This window comes from Onychostruthus taczanowskii, unplaced genomic scaffold, assembly GCF_017590055.1.
Source record: "Onychostruthus taczanowskii isolate IOZ18803 unplaced genomic scaffold, ASM1759005v1 scaffold51, whole genome shotgun sequence".
Taxonomy (NCBI): Eukaryota; Metazoa; Chordata; class Aves; order Passeriformes; family Passeridae; genus Onychostruthus; species Onychostruthus taczanowskii.
In genome coordinates, this window is record NW_024502680.1 from 2,593,704 (window position 1) to 2,614,473 (window position 20,770).

At 43.5% G+C, this 20,770-nt stretch overlaps 1 protein-coding gene across 1 annotated transcript in view; it reads left to right on the forward strand.

Annotated features, from left to right (window-relative positions):
- Window positions 1–275: 275 nt before the first annotated feature.
- The window catches only part of ARHGEF4 (Rho guanine nucleotide exchange factor 4), a 104,588-nt gene continuing 84,093 nt past the window's right edge, over window positions 276–20,770 (forward strand). Inside the window, exon 1 of the mRNA XM_041416334.1 lies at window positions 276–558. Within this exon, the coding sequence (XP_041272268.1) occupies window positions 372–558 (187 nt within the window). The 5' untranslated portion in view covers window positions 276–371. The remainder of the gene's footprint in view (window positions 559–20,770) is intronic.

Genomic DNA, 20,770 nt, shown 5'->3' on the forward strand with positions numbered 1-20,770 from the left:
CTCGGGCATTTTTAAAATGCATGAAATTCTACTATTTCCACTTATTTATTTTTAATCTGACAGCTCTGCTAAATTAGGAGCAGAGATCTCTGTCTCACCCTTTGCTTCCTTAATGCCTTGAAATCGGCTTTAATAAAAATCAGCTGCTGGGAGCTGCGGCTGGGAGCGGCGGAGCTGCCTCGGAGGGAGCCTCCTTAGCGGACCCCTATGATGTCAGGATGCATCGAGGCGAGCGGAGCGGGGGCTCGGGATCCAGCCCAGTGCTCGGCCGGCGCTGCCAGGTCCCGCTGCCCTGCGAGAGCTCCGCAGAGCGCTGCCCGATCCCTCCCGCGGCCCCGCAGAGCCCCCGGCTCCCCCTGTCACCCGCCTGCATGAGGACCCAGCAGTGCCCCAGCGAGTCCAGCGGGGCACACAGTGCCGAGAACTGCAGCAGCAGTGGCAGCTCCGGGCTCTCGCCGGGCTCGGATTCAGACAGCAGCGGGGTGGTGTGTGGTGGTGGTGGCATGAGAGGCGTCCTGTCCAGGTACTGGAGCTTGGAGAGTCTGCACTCTGCCACAGGTAAGGGGCTCTTTTCTTCCTTTTCCTTTTTCTTTTTATTTTTTATTTTTTTTAACTGCTCTATGATATTGCACTGACCTTGAGAAACCAGACCTTCTGGAAAAAGTATATAATTTGGAAATGCAGTATCTTAGTCTAGAGAGATAACCAAAGCATTCGGTATTTGCTAGCTATACCCTCTGCAGACTTAAACCTGAACCAAAACAACACAGACCCTTAATAGACTTCTTAAGTCAGGAGGGAAGAAATAGGTTTTTAATGGCTTTGGAAACAGTGTGTAGGCTTCTACCTGATTAAAGCTGTCCTTGCCTATTGGAACATTTCTCATTTCAGCTTAATCATATAGAGCTGAACGTTAGAGTTGATATTTCTCTGTGTAAATTCCAGTGGAGAGAGTATCACTGCCTCTAGAAAATGCCTAGGCGAGCGCTGTGCAGCAGATGAGAGCTAGGTAGGGTTGCACTGCCGTGCACTGAAGGAGGGAAAGGCAGGTCCCTGAGCCAGCTGCTCAAGTTCAGTTTTTGCTTTCCCATCCACTATTTAATGTCTTTCTGAACCAGAGATTTTGGAGGCATGTTCATGTAGCCTGGACCTGTTCTGGCTCAGTCTGTCTGGATCTGGCATTCTGGTTTTTAGTTACTGATGTGCCTGTTTAGGGTTTGAATGTTTGAACTGCAAGCATAGTAAAGAAGGTTTCTCATTCCCAACTGATCCTAGCAAAGGATCCTGGCAATGATGTTAATGGCCAATGACTGCTGAGCTGTTCAGCTGTTGCTGTTTAGAGAGATTTTTAATAGAGCTGCGGTAAATTAGTTCCTCTCTTAGATAAATTCAGACAAGTGCCTTCAAGGCCACCAGTGACTGCCATTTCCTTAGTGAGAATACCCAGTGCTACCAGCTAGAATCAAGGCTTGGGAAGAATTCAGGGTGCAGTTCTGTGTAATCTGCTTTAGTTGTGTGTACTTTTAATTATTGAAAGGTTTTATCATTCCATCTGCTACTGTAGATCCGGAGCTGTTTAATAAAATCTCCATTGCAGCTCTGGAGTCTCTGCTGAAGTGTGAGTTAACTGCACAACCATACAGGAAAGGGCTACAGACTTTCCACCCTGCACACCCTACCTTCTAGGTGGCCAAAAGCACTAACCACCTACAGTACATCCTGAGAGTCCAGGGACAGGAAAAAAAGCTGAGGGTGAGATCAAGCCATTGGTGCTCTGTTTTGGGGAAAGACCTGGGCTGCAAGTGCAAGATGATGTGCTTTTGCATTCTCAGTAGCATTTGCTGGCTGTTTTCTCTTGTAACTGGGAGTGCAAGTTAGCCCCAGCATGCTCTGACATTGGCATGAGGTAAGTCTGGCACAGGGTCTTTCTGCAAGCTCTGCTCAGAGTTCTGTGGGGTTGCAGCAGTGGCTCCATCCCCTCTGTGTCACAGGGTTTGCTGTCAGCTGCCCTCCCTGGAAGCATTCTTGGGCTTAATCAGGTCACTTGAAACAAATGGTGAACAGTGATACAAAAGAAGTGAGGTTGATGGCAAAAGCAGGCTCTGACATTAAGTCTGTTTTTCTAAATGCTCTTTCATTTCTACAATAGTCTTGCTCCCAAGGCTGTGAGGCATGGTGTCATTTTGTGAATGCCACATGTGTTTAGCAGGAAATATAGAGATGTGAAGAAATGGAACAGAAAATGGTATGGAGACAGACTGAGGACAGGGAGAAACCAAATTAAGTTTCATAATTACAGTATTGATATATAAATGCAATAATAAAAGCAGATCACTGCATTTCAGACTCCTTGCTGCCTGTGTGGTAGGTGTCTTCTCATGTGCAAAAGTTTTCTGAGCAGTTTGTCTCTAACTACTAACACAATTCAGGTCAGAATTAGGATTAAACTTTGAGAGAAATGGATCACTAGGGAGAATTTATTTTGTTTTGATTCTTCTCTGTCAGAATTCTTCTTTGGCTTAAACTTAGGAAGTTGTGGTAGAACTGCTTCTCTCCACCAATGTCAATTGCCTGTTTGAGGAGTGATGCAGGATTTCTTTAAAGCTTGTGCTGAGTGACATTTTTGAATGGTAAAATTTAATACATTGTTTAAACCAACCAAAAAACCCGAACAGAAAACCCAAGAGAAAAACCCAGCAGGAGCAGTAGCAGCTGGCGATGCGTGAGAGAAGCAGCCACTAAAATGTGTGGCAATGTCCTCTCCTCGGAGGAGCAGGCAGCCTCCAGCACCTTTCCATGGAGTTAGGGGGGGAAGAAAGAGTCCAGACTGTTTGGAAATACTATGAAGTGCCCAACATTGCATTAAAAGAGGTCTGAGGGATGAGCCAGTCCCTTTCCCTGTTTGAAGGGGATCCTGCGTGTCCTTAAGTCTGCATAGGCGGACTTGGCAGAGAGGGTTTTGCTTTTTTCCCCTGTGTGTACATCACCTTTTCTGTAGGGATCTTTATACTGACTCTGTTGCTGTCTAAGACTTCAGGGAAGAGTAGAAATAAGCCAGATTTGAAATACTGAAATGTGGAGGTGAAAAGAAGGTGGGAGGTACGATTGGAATGCATCCATTGGAGTTTTTCTTTTAGATAATTTAGATTCCAAGGAGGTGAAGAGACAGAGATGTGTGTTTATGTATGCATGTGTTTAACAGTGTGTGATTCAGAAATACAAATTGACATCTCCTGTGTAGAAAAGACAGAGTTTTCTGAGGTTCACCGGAGAAAAAACTGTCTTTGGTTTACCTTCCTCTGCAGTCAGTAATGAAGTATACAATTCCTTTTGGTTTGGGGTTGACCTTGTTGTAATATATTGATCAAGAGGGGAAGCTAAATGTGACAGTTGAAAGAGAAAAGACCTGTTGTTATAGCATAAACTTCAGTGCAAATGCTGCTTGAAATACAATGCAAAAAACCCCATGGCTCAAGTTTGTGAAGTGAAAAAAAAATCTACTGTTTTTTAGTATCAGTGGCATTTCTGGTCTAAATGTCAATAAACACTACCTTACACGAGAAGGCCCTTCTCCCTGAAGCTAAATATAAACATGAAAATAAGGAATGAAATAAATAAAATGAAAATAAGGAATGCTTTACTCTCCTACCAGGCTCTTCATTTGAGGATGCCAGAGGACTTTGCAAGCATCAGTAACCCTCACAGAGGGCCCAAAAGACTTTCAAAGCATGATTTAGGATAGATAAAAAGGTATATTTGATACTTGGACAGTATCCTTGCTATTTTTAAATACTTATGAGCAGTGTCCAAGTTCTGTGCAGATGTCCTGTGAGAAAAGGACTGGGAGTTGGGGTGGCTCAGCAATTCTGAAAATGGGGCTGTAACTATCTCAGCTGGCCAAAACCCCATAAGGCATCCGGATTAAAAGTCACTTGTGCCAGTGCTCCAGCCAGTGGTTCAGTGGCACTCTGGGTGCTCTAGCCCTGGTTTCCTAGGCAGGACTTGGTACCCCAGGGCTGCCTGTATCCCATTCATCACTGTTGTACAACTCCACTGAAAAGTTTTTCCTTTAGAATGTTTCCAGATTCAAGCCTGTGAGCAGCTCTCTTTGCCTTTCCAGCTCCTTTGTTGCAGGTCCAATCCCGACCTCATTAACACTTCTGTTTATTCTTTTTCTTGTCCAAGTTGGGAAGGGCTGGAAGAAAGGTAGGGACAAAGGGAGAATCACAACCTGGAGGACTAGTGGTTGCCATAGTTTCCCTGGGATCCTCAGTGTATTTGTGCATATGTAGCAATTTAATTGTACAGGCTCCACTTCAGTGCGCCTCTGCACAGATTTGTGGCTCCTAATATGCAGATATGCTCATCTACTGCCCTTGGGAATATGGCCTTTAAACAAACTAGAAAACATGAAGCATGGGTGTGGAGGTTGTTTTTTTCTTCATTCAGAGCTTAAAAAGAAAATTGTGGGTTTTTTAGGAAGGTTTTTTCCAAGTCATTCATTTCATTGTTGTGGCTGATGGGAGAGCCAGTAATAGAGCTGTGGCCAATGCTTTGCGTGGTTCTTGTTTGGCAAGAGATTTTCTTTTGAACCTTTTCTTTTTCCTTTTTCTTCCCCTAGCCCTGTCTTTTTGGTACTGATGTCTTCAGCTGTGTTCATGGACTGCAGTGCATAATTCAACTGAGCCTTCTTTCTCTAGGGTCACTCAGCAAGAGTTAGAGGTCACAAAAGGGGAGATTGATTTAAGGTTCAAATTGCTTCAGAATGCATCAAAAGGCAAACAGGGAGGAAAAAAAGTGAGTGCCTCAGAGCATCCAGTGCAGCATCTCCAGGTTGTGTTGCACCATTACCTTGGCAAATCCTGAGCTAGGATATTTCAGCTGGATTCATTGCTTGCACTCTAACATGTCCTGTGTGTTCCCTCATATATCCCCTGTCACCTGCCAGAATAACTCCCACTCATCTTCTGAACAAATAATTGATGGATTTAAGAACAAACAAACAGTAATCCATGCTAAATTCACTTGGCTGGTTTTTTTTCTCTGTGTAGATTAATTTGTAGTGGTGACTGGTAAACCTAAGGGCAGTCCTGAACTTTTGAGGAAGAATTACAAGATGCACATCTCTTGGATGAGCTAGTGAGCTGCCCTAAAGCTTAAGTAAATATTTCTTAGTTAAAAATACATCTTCCACATAGTGTTGAGTGTTGCTGAACTGTGACTTGGCATCACATTCAAATAGTGAGGGCATCTATATTAGTAAGTGGTTGAGTTCGTTCCAGTAAAGGGAATCTCAGTCAATGCTAAATGTGTGTAAACTTGGCCACCTAACACATTTAGTACACTTACTAAATGGGGTTTTTTTTCAGTGAAGAGTATCCTCTAGCATCATGCTTTTCCATTAAAGGGAATAAAAATAGTGTTAATATAGGTAGGAAGTCTAATCATGTTTCTGTACCTCTGTTTGCAGCAGAACCAGATTTTGTAAGTTCAGCTACTTTGGAGTTCTAATTGCATGTTAATGTATTGGGGGTAGTTCTAGTTGATTTTCCCTTGAGATTTTTTTGTGTTGTTTCAAGAGGAGTGAATGCTTATTCTCATGTCCCTGTGAGGCACAGATTAGCACCTGTGACTATCAGAAATAAATATTCCCATCTTTGCTGATGCTGTGTTTGCAGCAGGGAAAGCTGAATCTTTGGAACACTGCCTGTGATACTTCCCCAGGTGTCACAGGTACACCATCTTCATCCTTTGCCTTCTCTGCCTTCAAAACAACTCCCATGAAGAACATTTAGGTTGTGATCACTACTCCCTTTGTTGAGGAATAAGACAACTTCTAAGGCTGTATTTTCTCAAAGATTCAGTTATCTTTAGAGAAGTCTTTCAAACCACCACTTCTCTGTGATATATCCCAGCTTCAATTGCTGTTATTTTTCTGCATGGATGTGAAACAGCTTTAAGCCACCTGATTTCAGTACTGCCAGCATCACAGCTCTTGCAGCAGGAAACTAGCATGGTCCAAGAGAGTAAAGAAAAGGGGAATGAAATGGTGCCATGAAGCTTACCTGACCCTTCCTTTCTTCTCTACCTTTAGGTGGACACTTAAAGCTGGTAGAAACTTGACCATACCTTTTCATTTGTATTATCTGGGTCTCCTTCATGTAGGTAAAAAAACCAGCAAAAATAGATTAGAGCACATGCTGGCAAATAGTGTCTATGCCCAGTGGTCACAGAGAATGTGTACTTGCTGCCTACACAAGATGCAGCTTTGCCATGGCTGCTTAGCAATTAGTTAAGTTAAACAATGTAGGGGACAATCCTCCCTGTCCTTTGCCATTGGGATATGGCCTTTAAATGACTAAGTCTGTAACTAAGCTTATTCCCTACTAAGGTCTTGTTCTGCAGTTCTTCTGGATCATGAGAAGTATCTTTGAAGGATTAGAGAAATATAGCCCTCTTCTGAGTGTCAGTAATTATCTGTGGAGGCTTCTAATTTAATTGGAATCCTGTCTCATCTCACAATCCTTTTGTGGCCTGGTGTTTGTTAAACCAACTAACTAGTTCAGTGATTTGCTTAAAAGTGCCAAGGATGAGCTGAGTGTGCTGGACTGCACAGGACATTGGTCTGAGCAGGCCCAAAGTCTTGAGATGAGCTGTCTTCTTGCATACTGAGTGCCTTCAGTGGCTGTGCCATTCTCAAAAAGCTGCTCCTAAAAGTGTGTGTCTGCACATGAAAGCGAGACAGTAGCCTGGCTGTAAGCTGATAGGAACATGGTTTGCACCTGGTTAACTGTCTTGGATTACATTGTGTGAACATCCAAGTCTTGGCAGCTCTTACTACAAATATCCCTCGGGGTGTATTTGCCTAAACAGGTAGAGAGCTTTGCTGCTGTTATTCTCAGTCCCTGCTAGTCAAGGAGCAAGAGATTCCCTGGACAATGATGTTGGCTCATAAGAGCTCAAATAAACTTTTTTTTTCTTTTCTTTTTGTCATGGAGTACAGAGTAATTGCTTTGCTGGAGTAATTGAGCCATTTCCAAGTTGTGCTGTATCCCAGGGAGTGCTTATGGATGCTCTAATGCATCACCTCATGTGCAGCTGATTCCTGCATTCTCTGGCCTCCAGCAGGGTGAAGGCTGGCAAGTGGTCATAGAATAGGAGGGAAATCAAGTGCTAAAGGCAGCTGAGTACACAATTGTTTTGAATATTATCCTTGTTCTTACTCTGTTGAATTATATTTTACCTCATGTTTGAGTGGAAGTGTGTGTATGTGTATATAGATATATATAAAAATATATATATATATACACACACACACACACAAAGTTATTCATTAGTTAAATTTAGAACATTCCTCTGTAAGGTTTCTCAAAAACAAGCATTTCTGCGTGTGGGCTGTACCCTTTTTTGTTTACCAATGGATAAGGTTACTTTCAAGACCCTTCTTAAAGGATCTGATAAATGCCTAAATAATAATTTGAAGTCCATTTCATGTGTGCTATTAAGGTATATGGTTCCATTCTCTTGTTTTTTTCAGGCCCAAAGCATGAACAACGTGAAAGGAGGAGGGTGGGCAAGCAAGCAAGGAGGATGAAACGTCATCATTTGAAGCTGTTAATTGGGCAGTTAACTCCTGTATGCAAATGAGCTAAAACCTATAAAATTGTGAGATCTGGTGACCAAGCCCTCCTTTGCTTGGAGCCCCTGGGCAGACCTAGGACTGTGGCTCTGCTGCTGCCAGGGTGTGGCCAAGGAAGGCACTTCAGTAAATCTGCACTTTATGGCTCTGCTCTCCATCCAGCCTCTGCTCCAGCTCCTTAAGGCATCAAGGGAAGTGACCACGCTCTGTGACACTGTCCATGGTCTGGGACACAGTGCAGCTCTGGAGAATCACAGGAGCCAGCAACCCTGTGTGCTCAAGTGGCCAGGACAGAGTTTGTCCAAAAAATACACTCCTGCCGTGTTCAGAGGTGAGCTGGGTCCCAGCTGGGAGGTGACAGCAGGGGGCTGCAGGCAGGTGAACAATCCCAGAGTGAGCAAGGGGCTGTTCCCAGCGCTACAGCAGTCAGGCTGCTCGTGGGGCTCCTGTGCAGATCCTGTTGTGTGGCTGTGTTGAAACTGTCACAGTTTCTGACAATACAGGGTGACCTGGATAAGAGAATATCAGTCTGGATGCTGGAGCTGTTGTTTGAAGCACTGGCTTGGCTCAGCTCCTGCTGACTCTCTCAGGGCCCTCTCCCTGAGCAGGGCTGCATGTCAGCTCGAGGTCACTGATGGTACATCCTGCTCAGGGCAAAAACCTACTCTGCATGCCTGAAAGAAGCTTTGACAATAAACCTTTTAAGAGAGTTTATTATGAAAACACAGCATTACTAATATCCCCAAAACAGTGGATTTGGATCAATTTGAAATGTGGCATTCTTATCAGCCTTAAAAGCCCGAATAAATTAAAAATATGCAGAACCCATCTCTACTGAAACTTGTTGATTGGATATGTCATTTCTCTTTGGAGAGCACAAAATAATTTAATTTGGGCTATTTTTGGTCTGAATTCTGAGCTTCACCACAATCTCTATGCTGTCATAAATCTAGGGCCTGGCAGTCCTATTTCATGCTGTCTTACTGTCAGTTCTCTGCACAGGCTGAATTCTGGGGGCTGGTCAAGTTTTTTTCTGTGAATCTATAGTCACCTGTGTTCATGCTGCTTTTTCTGGCTCACATGAGAGCACACACTGCATAGCTGGGACTTCTGCTTGGCCCCCAAATGTCACTTGGCCATCATCTTTGAGCTACTGGAGGAAATCTCCAAAGTAATAGTATGTAGGACAGCCTATGCATCTCTTAGGCAGCCACTTGTGATTGTCTAATCCAGATAACTGCTCTGATCTGGAGAACTTGGCTTTCAGAAGGAAAAAAAGTACTTCCAAGGGTAAGACAAAGAAATGTCACAGTGTTTCAACCCTGTGACTTGACACTTGAACAGAATTATTTAAAAATACACTGAATTAATTATGGCCAGGTCATTAGTCTTGACTCATCTGAATCATTCTTGATGTGTCTGAAATCACAAATGTAGATGAGTATGAGCACTGCTGCATCCAGGTCCTGAAAGGCTGCTTGGCCAAATAAATGTTTAGTTTTTTTTCCTGAATAAAGGTGGGACCTACAACCTGGGATTCTGTCTTCCTCTCAGGTGCTACTTTTCTTTTCTTTTCTTTTCTTTTCTTTTCTTTTCTTTTCTTTTCTTTTCTTTTCTTTTCTTTTCTTTTCTTCTCTTCTCTTCTCTTCTCTTCTCTTCTCTTCTCTTCTCTTCTCTTCTCTTCTCTTCTCTTCTCTTCTCCTTTTTCTTCCTTTCTTTCCTTTTCTTTCTTTTCTTTCCTGTTTTCATTTTTGAAAAAGGCACCTTGAGTGCAAAAACTTTTCCAGTTGTAATAACAAAAAACAGAGGATGATTTATGATTTTTTTTTTTTTTGGGAGTATAGGGAAGAGGAGAACCATTCTGCCCTCTTGTCAGAGGACCAGGCACCAATTCTTCTGCTTTACACTTCTCTTGAGGTGTTCACTGACTTGTAGTGGCATCAGTGCTTTAACTTTACAGCTGACTATGATGTAATAACAAAAAACAGAGGATGATTTATGATTTTTTTTTGGTAGTATAGGAAAGAGGAGAACCATTCTGCCCTCTTGCCAGAGGACCAGGCACCAATTCTTCTGCTTTACACTTCTCTTGAGGTGTTCACTGACTTGTAGTGGCATCAGTGCTTTAACTTTACAGCTGACTATGATCCAATTCTTTTTTCATGCTAAGCAAAGAAGGGGCAGTTCATCAGTTCCTGAGTGCAAGATGAGTCTTGGCTAGGTGCACACTGGAAGCAGATGAGAGCAGAAGTAACTTCTTTCTGTTACTTCCCAAACTTGTGACAAATATTTTTAATGGTACCTTGGCTTGTGTGATTTGCTGTGCTGGCTGGAGCACTGACCCTTTTTCTTCTCTGATCAGGCAGCAGGGATGATGAACGTTTCCCCCTGCATGACTCTACTTTGCAAGGAAGCTGAGTTGCATGATTGACACTGATTTTCTTTAATCATGTTTGAGTTTCCAGAGTCCTTGAGAGCTGAAGCATCCTCTGCTGTGGGCTAATCCTGAAAGTTTTACCTGCTGTAGAAGTTTCTGGTTTTGCTTGAGGGCTTCTAAGCAGCCTGAATCTCAGAATGCTTTAGGCACCCCTGCAGGCTGTCTAGTCCTACTCCAATGCTCTCACCAGAGTGACCTGCATGAGCAGAAAAGTTTGAATATATCCAGGAATGGAGACTCTGCAACCTCTTTCAGGCTGTGGCTACCCTTAGTGTAAAAAAAGTTTATACTGGAATAGAATTTACTGTACTTTGGTTTATATCTATTTCTTCTTGTTCTTTTGTTGGCCACCAGATCAGAGTCTAACTATGTCTTCTACACCTCCCTCATGAGGTACACTGAGCCTTCTCTTCCCCAGGCTGAAGAGCCCAAGCTCTCTGTATGTCAAGTGCTCCAGTGCCTTAAACACACCTGACCTTTAGCTGGACCCACTCCAGGAACATCAGTATGTTCCTTGCAGTCTCATTTGTACTGGAGTCCTGGCTGAGTTTAATGTGGTGTGTTTTCTGGACTCCTAACCACCTTAATGATCAACTGGTATCACATCTGAAGCTTTCTCCGTCAAGTGTTTTCTTTGGCAAGGCAGGTAGGGAAATTAAATTTTCTGAAAACATAAAGCAGAAGGAAATTTTTCCTGCTTTAATCCCAAGGGTTTGCTGACAGCTGGATCATTGCAGGATTCACAAGTTGCTTCCTATTGATCAGCTGAGCACATAGCTGGAGAGGAAGCTTTGAGAGGCCAAGACAGGTCAGAGTTGCTTGGTTGCAGCAGGTATTGTAGCTGAAGGTTCATGAGTACCTGTACAGACAGTGTTTGGTGCTTAAATCTCTGAAACAGCATTTAATTATTTTAGGGTATGAATTGCATGGTGTAGGATATTTTGTATGTTTGTGGTGGTGTTTTGTGGCCTCTGCTGCATGTTTCTGCACTTGCAGGGCTTGCCAGGGGGACGTGGGGTGTGAGCCTCTGATCAGTGCTGTTTTGTTTTTCTGAGAGTAATGTCAGATACCAGCTGGACTCAGGCATATGTCAGGCCAGACTTTGGTGCATGTGTGGGAGGGATCTGGTTGTACAAATAGTTTATGCAAAGGTGGAGCCTTGTCTGGAGGATCCTTAGAAAGCACCGAGGCACTGTGTGCTCTTCTATCAAGCCTTGTATGTGGTTTCTGCACTGTGTACAGACTCATTCAGTCCCACTATTTATAGCACTCCATAACTAACAAGTAATAGCACAGAAGGGACCTGCCATATTGGGCACAACAGCCTACAGTTTTCTGCTGCAATACTCTAATTATTAATCCCAGAATTCTCTGTAAGAGGCCATTGTGCTTGTTAGAATGAGCCCTTGTGAGTAAATTCCCTGGATAACCTCATTTAAACACAACATCCCTTGGTTGTGAATATCTTTTCTCGTTGCTCAGCCTGTTGTGCTCAAAGGGTTTTGATCTAACAATTTCCTTGGACAGTTTGAAGCATTGCCATTAAAGCAGGGCTTTCTCCTGGACACACTGATCTCAACTACTTTCTTCTTGACAAAGCACCTGAGGCAGCGAGACTTTGGGAGTTCCTTGACACAGAGTCTGGAAGTAGATAGGTATGCTGGGAGGAAAGAGGTTTTGGCAATCACTCACTTTGTGTGCTCTCTGTGGCAGGCAGGCACATTACCTACATTCCTGCTCTGTTCTCCTCTCCTATAAAACCTAAATACAAGGGGGTTGTGTGGGTTGCTAAGTGCTGTCTGTAAGATAATCAAAAGGCAAACAGAGCCGGGCCATAGACCAAAACATTGCTTCAAGTACCTTACAAGGGCCACAGAAAGAGTTTGAACTCTGCTGCAGGTTGGAATTTCCTGCTCCCTACATAGCTCTGATTCAGGATCTCAGAGCCCTGTGCTGGAAGTGTTTTAGTGGGTCTTTCACTAATTCACTGTTTTCAATGGATTCATGTTAAAATGCTGGGCACTTCACACACTGCGATTCTAGATCATCGTTGTGTTGGAATGGTGTCACAGTGCAGCAAGAAGAGCAAAGTTTTGTCTTATTACATGGACTGTGTCCTAGGCCAGGCTGGACAGGGTCCTGGGCAGCCTGACCTAACTGGTGGCAGGAGGTTGAAGCTTGGGGAGCTTTGAGGTCCTTTCCATCCCAACCCCTTCTGTGATGATTCTGTGGTAAGGCAGCAGCTGACAGAAGGACCTCAGGTCATGTTCTGCACCCTGATGGGGTTTCTGCAGGGAGAGAAGCTGCTTGCAGTATTCTACAGCAGTCCTCCCTGCTGTCTGAACCTCACTTGGCTAGGAGGAGAAAAATGCTGCTGAAACCTTCTGAAGTGACTTAAGTTGTCTTTGTTTATGGCAGTCTTCTGTCTTTAAAGCAGAGCTGGTGAAATAAAATGAGCGTATGAACCTCAGCTCATTAAAAACGAGGGTGGCAAACAAAATTTAAACCTTTCTTCATCAGCAGTTAATGATGAAGAAGTGCTCAGCTGTTGGGCTGTGTGTTGGAGACCTGAGGGTGAAGCCAGGCAGCTGGTTCCCTGCCTTCTGCAGCAGGAGAGAGCACGGGGGGCAGAAATGAGATTGAGAGAGCGCTGCTATCCCAAAGGGCCCCTGTTAATTCTTCTCTGAGTGTTTACCCACAGCCATCAGGAAGGAATTGGGTTTAAATGCAGTGCAGCAGAACACCCTCTAGTCATGTGTCTCTTCCTCTCTGTTTGTTGAAGTCAAATGTCTATATTTGGCATACCCTAGGCTGTTGTCATGGAAATGGTTGTATTGACACATCCACGGCAGAGCAGCTTTGTTCTGTACTGAAGGATCAGGATGATGGGTGAGAAAGGAAGAGGCCTCTTCTCATCACTCAGGCATACATAATATTTGTTCTTCAGCTTCTTCACTCCAGTTGGAAGGCACAGAGATGTTGAATGAGTTGTTTTGACCTAATATTGAAAGGGTTGTGTAGGACAATACCTAATGCTTGGACACAAAGCATTATTGAACATCACAAAAGATAGGATCCCACACAGCTGGGATCCCCAGCTGGATCCCCAGCTCCAATAGCTGTGTGCTACTGATTAGCACCAGTGCTGAGCACTAACATCTCTGCCCAGTCTTTTTTGCCCTGTGTTTCTAGTCAATGGGAGATCCTGTGTGTACTTGCTATTTTGAAAATGATAGGAAAGAAGACACCCATTTGAACATTGTAGCTGGCAATGTCAGGGACTGAAGCCAGATATTTTCCACTTACCACAGGGAAAAGAGGAATATTTGAAGAGTTAATGAAGATGAACTTAGAGAGAAAAAGTGAGTAATATTGGCAGTTTCCACTCCTAGTGTCCTTTCTGCTGCTGCCACCCTGCATTTTCCCCAAGATAGGTCCTCTGCTGTGAGGAGGGGAAAGAACAGAAGAAAGAATGTTGGATCTGTTTGCCTCAGATCAGAGTGTTTTCACAGCCTGTTGCTACAGGGAGCTTCTCAGCTTCATGCCAAGAAGAGTCAGAAGATAAGGAACTTCAGAGCAGTGAGGGAAGCCACATCTTGCATCTCGGAACTGAGCTCTGCAGGGTTCTTTCCTCTAGTGCCTGGATCTGTGGGAGGAGTTCCTCCCCCTCCTGTGCATCTTGAACGTGGTGGGAGATTATTTCAGTGCATTTCCTCAGACACTTGGTGGGTTTTATTTCTCTGTTAAATGTGCACGTAGAGGCTGGTACGTGCTTAGTGAAAGCCATGCTGTTTCTAGTGCAGTCTGTATCCAGCATGATCCAAAAATCACCCCAGTTTGACTGCAGAGAAGGAGGGTCTTTTCTGGTTGCAAGGACAAAAAGCTGCACTTGGCCTGGACAGATGAGACAGAACGCAAGTAAAGGGAGCTCCTGTCCCTGCCCTGCAGCACCGTGGGGTTTAGCTGGTGGTGCTGCTACCTGTATTTTATTCCCCAATAAGCATCTCCTGTGGAAAGGCCACTTGGATGTGCATTCAGGCAAGGCAGTCAAGTCCACCCACCCCACAGTCACCACGGCTAGCTCAGTGAAGGGAGGCAGGAGGCCCTTTTGTATGGTCACTTCCAGAGAGGTTTATTTCAGCAGGATGAAGAGAAACCAGGGACAAAAGATGAGACCACGTGCTCTGCACAAGGTTAAATATGGGAGGGCATGGGGTGGCACAAAGGGCAGGGCAGAGGGCATTGCCCTACAGGGAAGACTGGGCTGGCCACCAGGGGTGCCACAGCTAATGAGGGAACAGGGAAAGGAGAAACCACGAGAATTTGGGACGTATGGGAAAAGGAGCTGGAGTGCTTCATGGTGTTGTGCAAGACTCCATGGGGAAATCCTTTCTGTCTGCCTAGGTGGGGAAAACTGAATGGTAAATTCTTCCAAGGCAAGGCCCTGGGGATTTCCCTGAGGGGGAAGGATTCCACAGCAGAGAAGAAAGGTCTTTTCTGGTTGCATTGACAAAAAGCTGCACTTCTCACAATGGCTTGGACAGATGAGACAGAATGCAAGTAAGGGAGCTCCTGTCCCTGCACCCCATGTGAGCTCCAGGTTCAGCTGCACTCAATGCACTCCAGGTCCCCCTGTACGAAGGCAGAGCAGGACTTGCCCAGAATCCTTTTAGGAGCTTTGATGGATTTAATCTTTTGAGATTGCAGGAATGTTTATTAGTTTATCAACTTCCCAGATACTGTTGTATGTGAGCAATACATATAAGGGTCATAAATGTATTTGTAATTAGTGCTTCGCAAACTCCAAGATTTTTAATTGTCCATTGCATATTTGAATTTTAAAAATGTAGGTAAGGAGAGCAAAAAAAGGTTGATTTTCTTTTTTTGAGGTTTGATGCAAACGTCTGTTTCCTGGTGCTTTTATTTTGTATATGAAAGAAGGGAACCAGATGGGAAGGATTCTCATTTTGTGCAGAAATTTGCACTGTTAAGAACATCATCTTAATATTTTATCTGCTTAAATCTGTGCCAGCTGTTCTGCCTGAAAAAGCTGCTGCTCCCTTCAGGGTTCTGTGGCCCTAGCACAAACTGGTCACCCTGTAAATACTGGTAGATTAGAATTACAGAACCTATACAATTGCTGGTGTTCAAAGCAGAAGTATCAGTAGCAGCAATTGGTAACTTACTGTTTATCTCTAAACATAAAGCTGAATACTGAAAAATATTCCCTAAACTTGGCCTTTAATTGAGGCAAGTGAAAAGAAAGATGGTCAAGATTTATTATTAGATGCCATTATCTAATTACCATTAGATGACATGATTTATCAGTAGATACCACTTGTTAGATAAAGTGCATCCTATTTTCTCCTCCTTCCCAGGAAGGGAGTTCTTTTGAAGAGTGATAGCATATCTGTATTGTTGCTCTGGGCACAGTGGGTGAAAGCCTTGGATGGCTTTTGTCTGCAGGATGTGGTTATGGTTGAATAATGGAATAAACAAAATATGGAGTATAATTAGAACAAGTTCCCAGACAGTTTTTCATGTTAGAAATTGGGGAAGACCTTAAGAAGAATTATTTTCCTTTAAAAGCCATTTTTACATACATTTTCTTGGAGCAAAGGGACTTTTGCAGATAACCCTAACCTGAGGTAATCTTTCCAGATCAAGGAACTTCAACCAGGGAAGAAGTGTTGGTTGCTTTCAGATCATCTCTCTGGTGAACTTTTTCTTTTTGTGTCTCAGAGTGGCAATATAGAGAAAACAAAAGTGTTCTTTTTTGATTGGGACCACCTCTGAGGCAAATGTCAAGTGACAGCACAGCAGAAAAGGTGAAAGAATCACTGGAAACTTTGATGTATATTCTGTTGAGCTGTACGTTGCCTTTGGTAAAAAAAATGAAGACAGTTGGCAAGCTAACCTTTTTATAAAGATAACAAAGGTATAGAACTGCTGTCCTTACCTGGCTTCTTCCAGTGGAAATAGAGAGAAATCTCTCCTGACACCACAGTGGAAAATTTGATGTGGTGCAGAAACAGAAAATGCCAAATGCAAAAATGTCATCTTCCCTATTGCAGGATGCCAACTTGGCTAATACAGGAAGTCCAACTCTGTTGTTTAGCAGCATGAGGTGTTTGACACACAAGCTACTACTTTCTGCAGGCAAAACCAGCTCAGTTCCACATTGCAGCTCCCCAGTTCCACACAGTGTGTTCCCCTGGCACCAGGTGTACCCAGCTGGCAGGTGTTGGATGGCTGCAGCCATGCTGGGCACCCTGAGTTGTGCAGGAACATTTCCACCAGCCAGAATTTCAGGGTTGGGCAGCCTGTTCATGAGGAGCAATAGAAAGCTTTGCAATCAGATTCACATAAGCAATTAATTCTGGTTAAAACAGGCAAATATTTTACTGTCTCGTTTTTGGTGTGACCTCCCTGTCCCCTGGCTTCTGAGGAATAAATTGACATATTCTGCAGTGCCTCCAGCTTGTGACATGAGTGAGAGAATGGGATTGGGTGTCTGGTTGGTATTTCTGATTGAGAAGTTAAATGTGCAGATGATGGTAGCAAATGCTTAAGATGTTGATGTTTTCAGGTGGGTCCTCTGGGTGTGGAAAAGTAACATGTCCTGGATCTTTGTCAGTGTCATCTTCTCCCCTACACTATCCAAAGTCTACTCCTTCACTTGTGCTCCCACCTTTTCTGCTTGCATGGCCACTCTTCAGTGAGTGGATTTCCAGCTTCTTGAACACAATGATTTCTTCATCCTGTCACCCATTACCAGCTTCAGTCAGCTCTGTTCCTTCCAAAACTTTCTCCATTATTGCTTTCCTATTTCTAAGCAACATTTCACATGCTCTTAATTCAACCTGTCATTTTGGTTTGAGTTTTTAAGGTATGTGGGGAGAAATCCTCGAATTTTACTAGACTCCTGAAAGCTTTTGACATAGAGATGTATTGTCCCTGTTCTCCAGAAACCTCCACCTCTGCTGGAGACACCTTAAACTTTGTATAGGTCATCCTATAACAAACCTATGGCTTGGCTGCAGGACTTGGGTTTGGGTCACCTTTCAGCACTCTGCCTCTAGCCTCTGCTCCATAAACAGCCCGAGGCTGTACCCTCTGTGTCTGTGCAGCTGCTGCAGATTCAGTTTTAGCTAAACTGTCAATAAGGTAGAACTGGGGTTTGCTGGATGGAAATCAGACCATTGTCAGCACAGAGGTGTTGTGTGCTCAGAGTGGATCCAGTCCTTGTGTTTTACAGCTTTCAGGGTAACCTGCTCCCAGCTGACTTCAATTAGCTTCTGCTTTTCCAAAGGGAAACCTTAGAAGTGTGCCTGGAATTAAAATGTAGGTATTCCAGTGGGTCTTATTCTGCTTGTATTGCCATTAACTGAAATCACCTCCTGCAGGAAAGAACAGTGTGCAGGTGAGAAGATGTTATCTCAAGGAAAAAGAAAGTTTCCAAACCAGTTGCATAATATAAAGTGACATTGAAAATTAAAAGCTAATTTGCCTGCAAAGTTAGCTCTGACTCACTAGACCTTGCTCTGCTCAACACTTAAAACTATCTGAAATAGGGATTTTCACATCAGGTATCTCAGATGCATTCCAACAGCCTCATGCTCTGGAAGGGGGTTGTGTAATTAGCTCTTCTTATGACTGATTAAATCAGTTTTCCTCCTTCAGCTGCTGAATACAGTTTTTGATAAGTAGCAATTGTGATACACACAACATAAGCTGGGAGTGTCTCTTATCTGCACTCATTTTCTTCTATATGCACTGATACTTTCCATAAAACTATTCATGCTATCTTTGATATTCCAATATCTTTGATATTCCAAAGACAATTTTAATGTCTTTGCCTTTATTTAGACTTATAACCACAGGAAGTAGACCCAATTTAATTGTTTGATGTATGGATCTCCTATGGATCTCCTGGCTTTCAAGAAAATGCATTTGAAAATGGTGACTTGCTCTGTGAGCAAGTAATTAGTGTGAGCTATCAGGAAGATAAATTAGCTGCATTTCAGTGCACAGAAATGAAGATTTCTGTGGCATCAACAGGAAATACCAGTGTTTTACGGTGGGCAGCTTCTCAGTGTTATTTTAATGCAAATCGGCATGAGCTAATTGGTCAGGGATAGAGGGAGCTCCTAATTGGAATGTATAAAGAAGAGGCAAACATGCAGAAGAAAATTTCCAGTAGAGCACTTTTCCACTAGGGAGGAAACTGCAATGTTAGCTAGGCTATACCTGCAGCACAGCTGGGCCTGCTTCCAGTGAAGAATTTTGTAATACACAGATTTTATAGACAATCAGTATTTTTGCAGTTAATGCTAATTTATGACTTAAAGTAATCTTACCTCTGCTGTGTGACAGCTGTTGCTTGTGAGACTGGGTCAAGTGAGGACAAAACAAGACAGGCAGGAGGTTTGTGTGACCCAGCAAGGGTTCTGTGGCTGGGATGGGAATGTCTCTCCATCACTGGAGGTGTCTCTCCATCCTGTGCCCCAGGTTGAGTGGACATGCTCGCTGCCAGCCTGGCAAAGCTGCCTCTATCCCTCCTACATCTTGAGGGCAGAGGCGTTTCACTTCTGGCAGTGCTCATGCAGAAAGGAATTCAGGGAGTGGTGGGTATCCATTTCACACTTGACCAGGCAATAAATACAGGAGGCAGCACACAAAGCTGTAAGTTCCTGAGGGGGCCCGTGCTTCATTTATATTGCTGGTATTTTCTGGTGTCAGACAAAAACTGTATCTCATGTCTAAAACATAGACATGAGATACATGTCTATGTTTTAGACATCCACTTATGGGCTGAATAATTGGAGGTTTATTAGTGATAACAGGAGATTGATGCACTGGGAATTCAGTTCTGCCCATTTGTCTCATATTCCTTTGCTGGGCTTCTGCATTTTGTGGATTCTCTCAGCAACAGAGACTGTGAGATAGTGAAAAATATGGGGTTTGGTTTTGGAAATATTTTTCTGAAAAGATATGACTTTTCATGTCGTGTTTAATGTAATTGCTTCAAAATTGTCAATTAGCCCTTACAAATGATGGAATTAGCTACCCATTAGCTCTTCATGTTGCCAGAGGAAGGACACAGTTCAGCCCCTGGGGTCACGAGCCAGTGGATGGATGTCTTAGGTGCACTTCAGCTAGATCACAAAGACTACCACTTGCCATGGAAAATCCTCTGGTATTTCCTGGCAGCTGGCCACTAGGGAAGGCCTTGAGCTAGATAGCTTAGGAGCTTTAAGTAGAATGAAGTTGGATGAATCTGGGCCCTAATCCCTGTTTACCTCAATGTTTTCATCTGTGGTTTGGCAGCTTTAGTTACTGTGCATGCTGAGGCTGAGGTCTTGCTCATTAATCCTGAAAGAGATTGAGGACTGTTATTTTCCATGCATGGTCTTCCACAGGTTCCAGCAATCTGGAGACTAAAAGAATTCTGGTGCTCTTGCTAGGGTGGTGGATCTCTGTGTTAGCTTCTGTCTGTGCTGGGAGGAGGATTTGTCACTCTTACTGGTGGCCTTGGTTGGTGGGAGATGGAGACCCACCTGCAGATGTGTAACCTTTGCTGTGAGGCTTGCCAGGAACAGGAGTGGGGCTGCAGCTGCTGAGGGGAGCCCACTTTTGGAGTGAAATCTGTTCCGTCTGTGACTGAGAGCATATGGAGCGCCTTGCCTTCTGTGTGTGCTCAACACATCACACATCAGCACTTGGTTCTGCTCTTCTTTGTTTGAGACCATGGGCTGCCTGGGCTCTGCCCTGAGGGGAAACAGACAGACAGGAGGACTGCAAAGGGCACTTGGCCAATCAAAATCGGCATCAGAACTTCTGTTGCAAATGGGATCTTTTGTCTAAGCAAGAACAACAATCTTTGGTGCCTCTTTTTTATAGACGCCAGCTGAACTGTTGAATAATTCTGTGCAGTTCTGCTTTCAGGGGAATAGGAATGTTTAATGATTATGACTCTTACCTGAGGAACTGAATTTAGAGCATCTCTAAAATCTTAGCTTGATGCCTAATATGGAATGCAGAAAAGGGCTGTAATTCCTGAGCCCAGAGCAGAGATGAAAGAAGCTGGAAGCATTAGTCTCCTAAGCAGGTGTGACAGCTTTTTGTATTTTATTAACGTTTACTTTAGAAACAAAGATGTACTTGCTCAGTTTGCTCATTTTCTGAGACTAATTTTTGTTCTGAGTTCAGCCATACTCTTTCCCTTACTGATATGGAATTTGGTTGTATTAACCATGAAAGAAAGGTCCAGAGGATTGATCTAGAGAGAGACATAATTTATGGAAGGAGGAAGCCCTGAGAGACATCTTACCATGCCAGTTTTCAGTAGTAGAAGTGAGCTCCTCATCTCTTTTGTCCAGATGTCATGGTAGACAGACCTCCAGAACTCTGGCTGCAGCCGTTGCAGAAAACAGAGTTAGTCACTTTGGCACCTGGCAAGCTCATTTACTACTTGACTCTGAAAAACAGGGAGCATGGGAATCTTGATGCAAAGTATAATGAGGAAGAAATAATTGTAATGAAGTAAAAATTAATCAGCTAACTCAAACCTGCATTAAATTAATATTTTTGAGAAAATACTACAGACCAACTGCATTGTTCAAACATTTCAGGAAGTGTAATATAAATAAAAGGCTCTTACTCTGAGGAAATTTCATTACTGCATAAAAAAT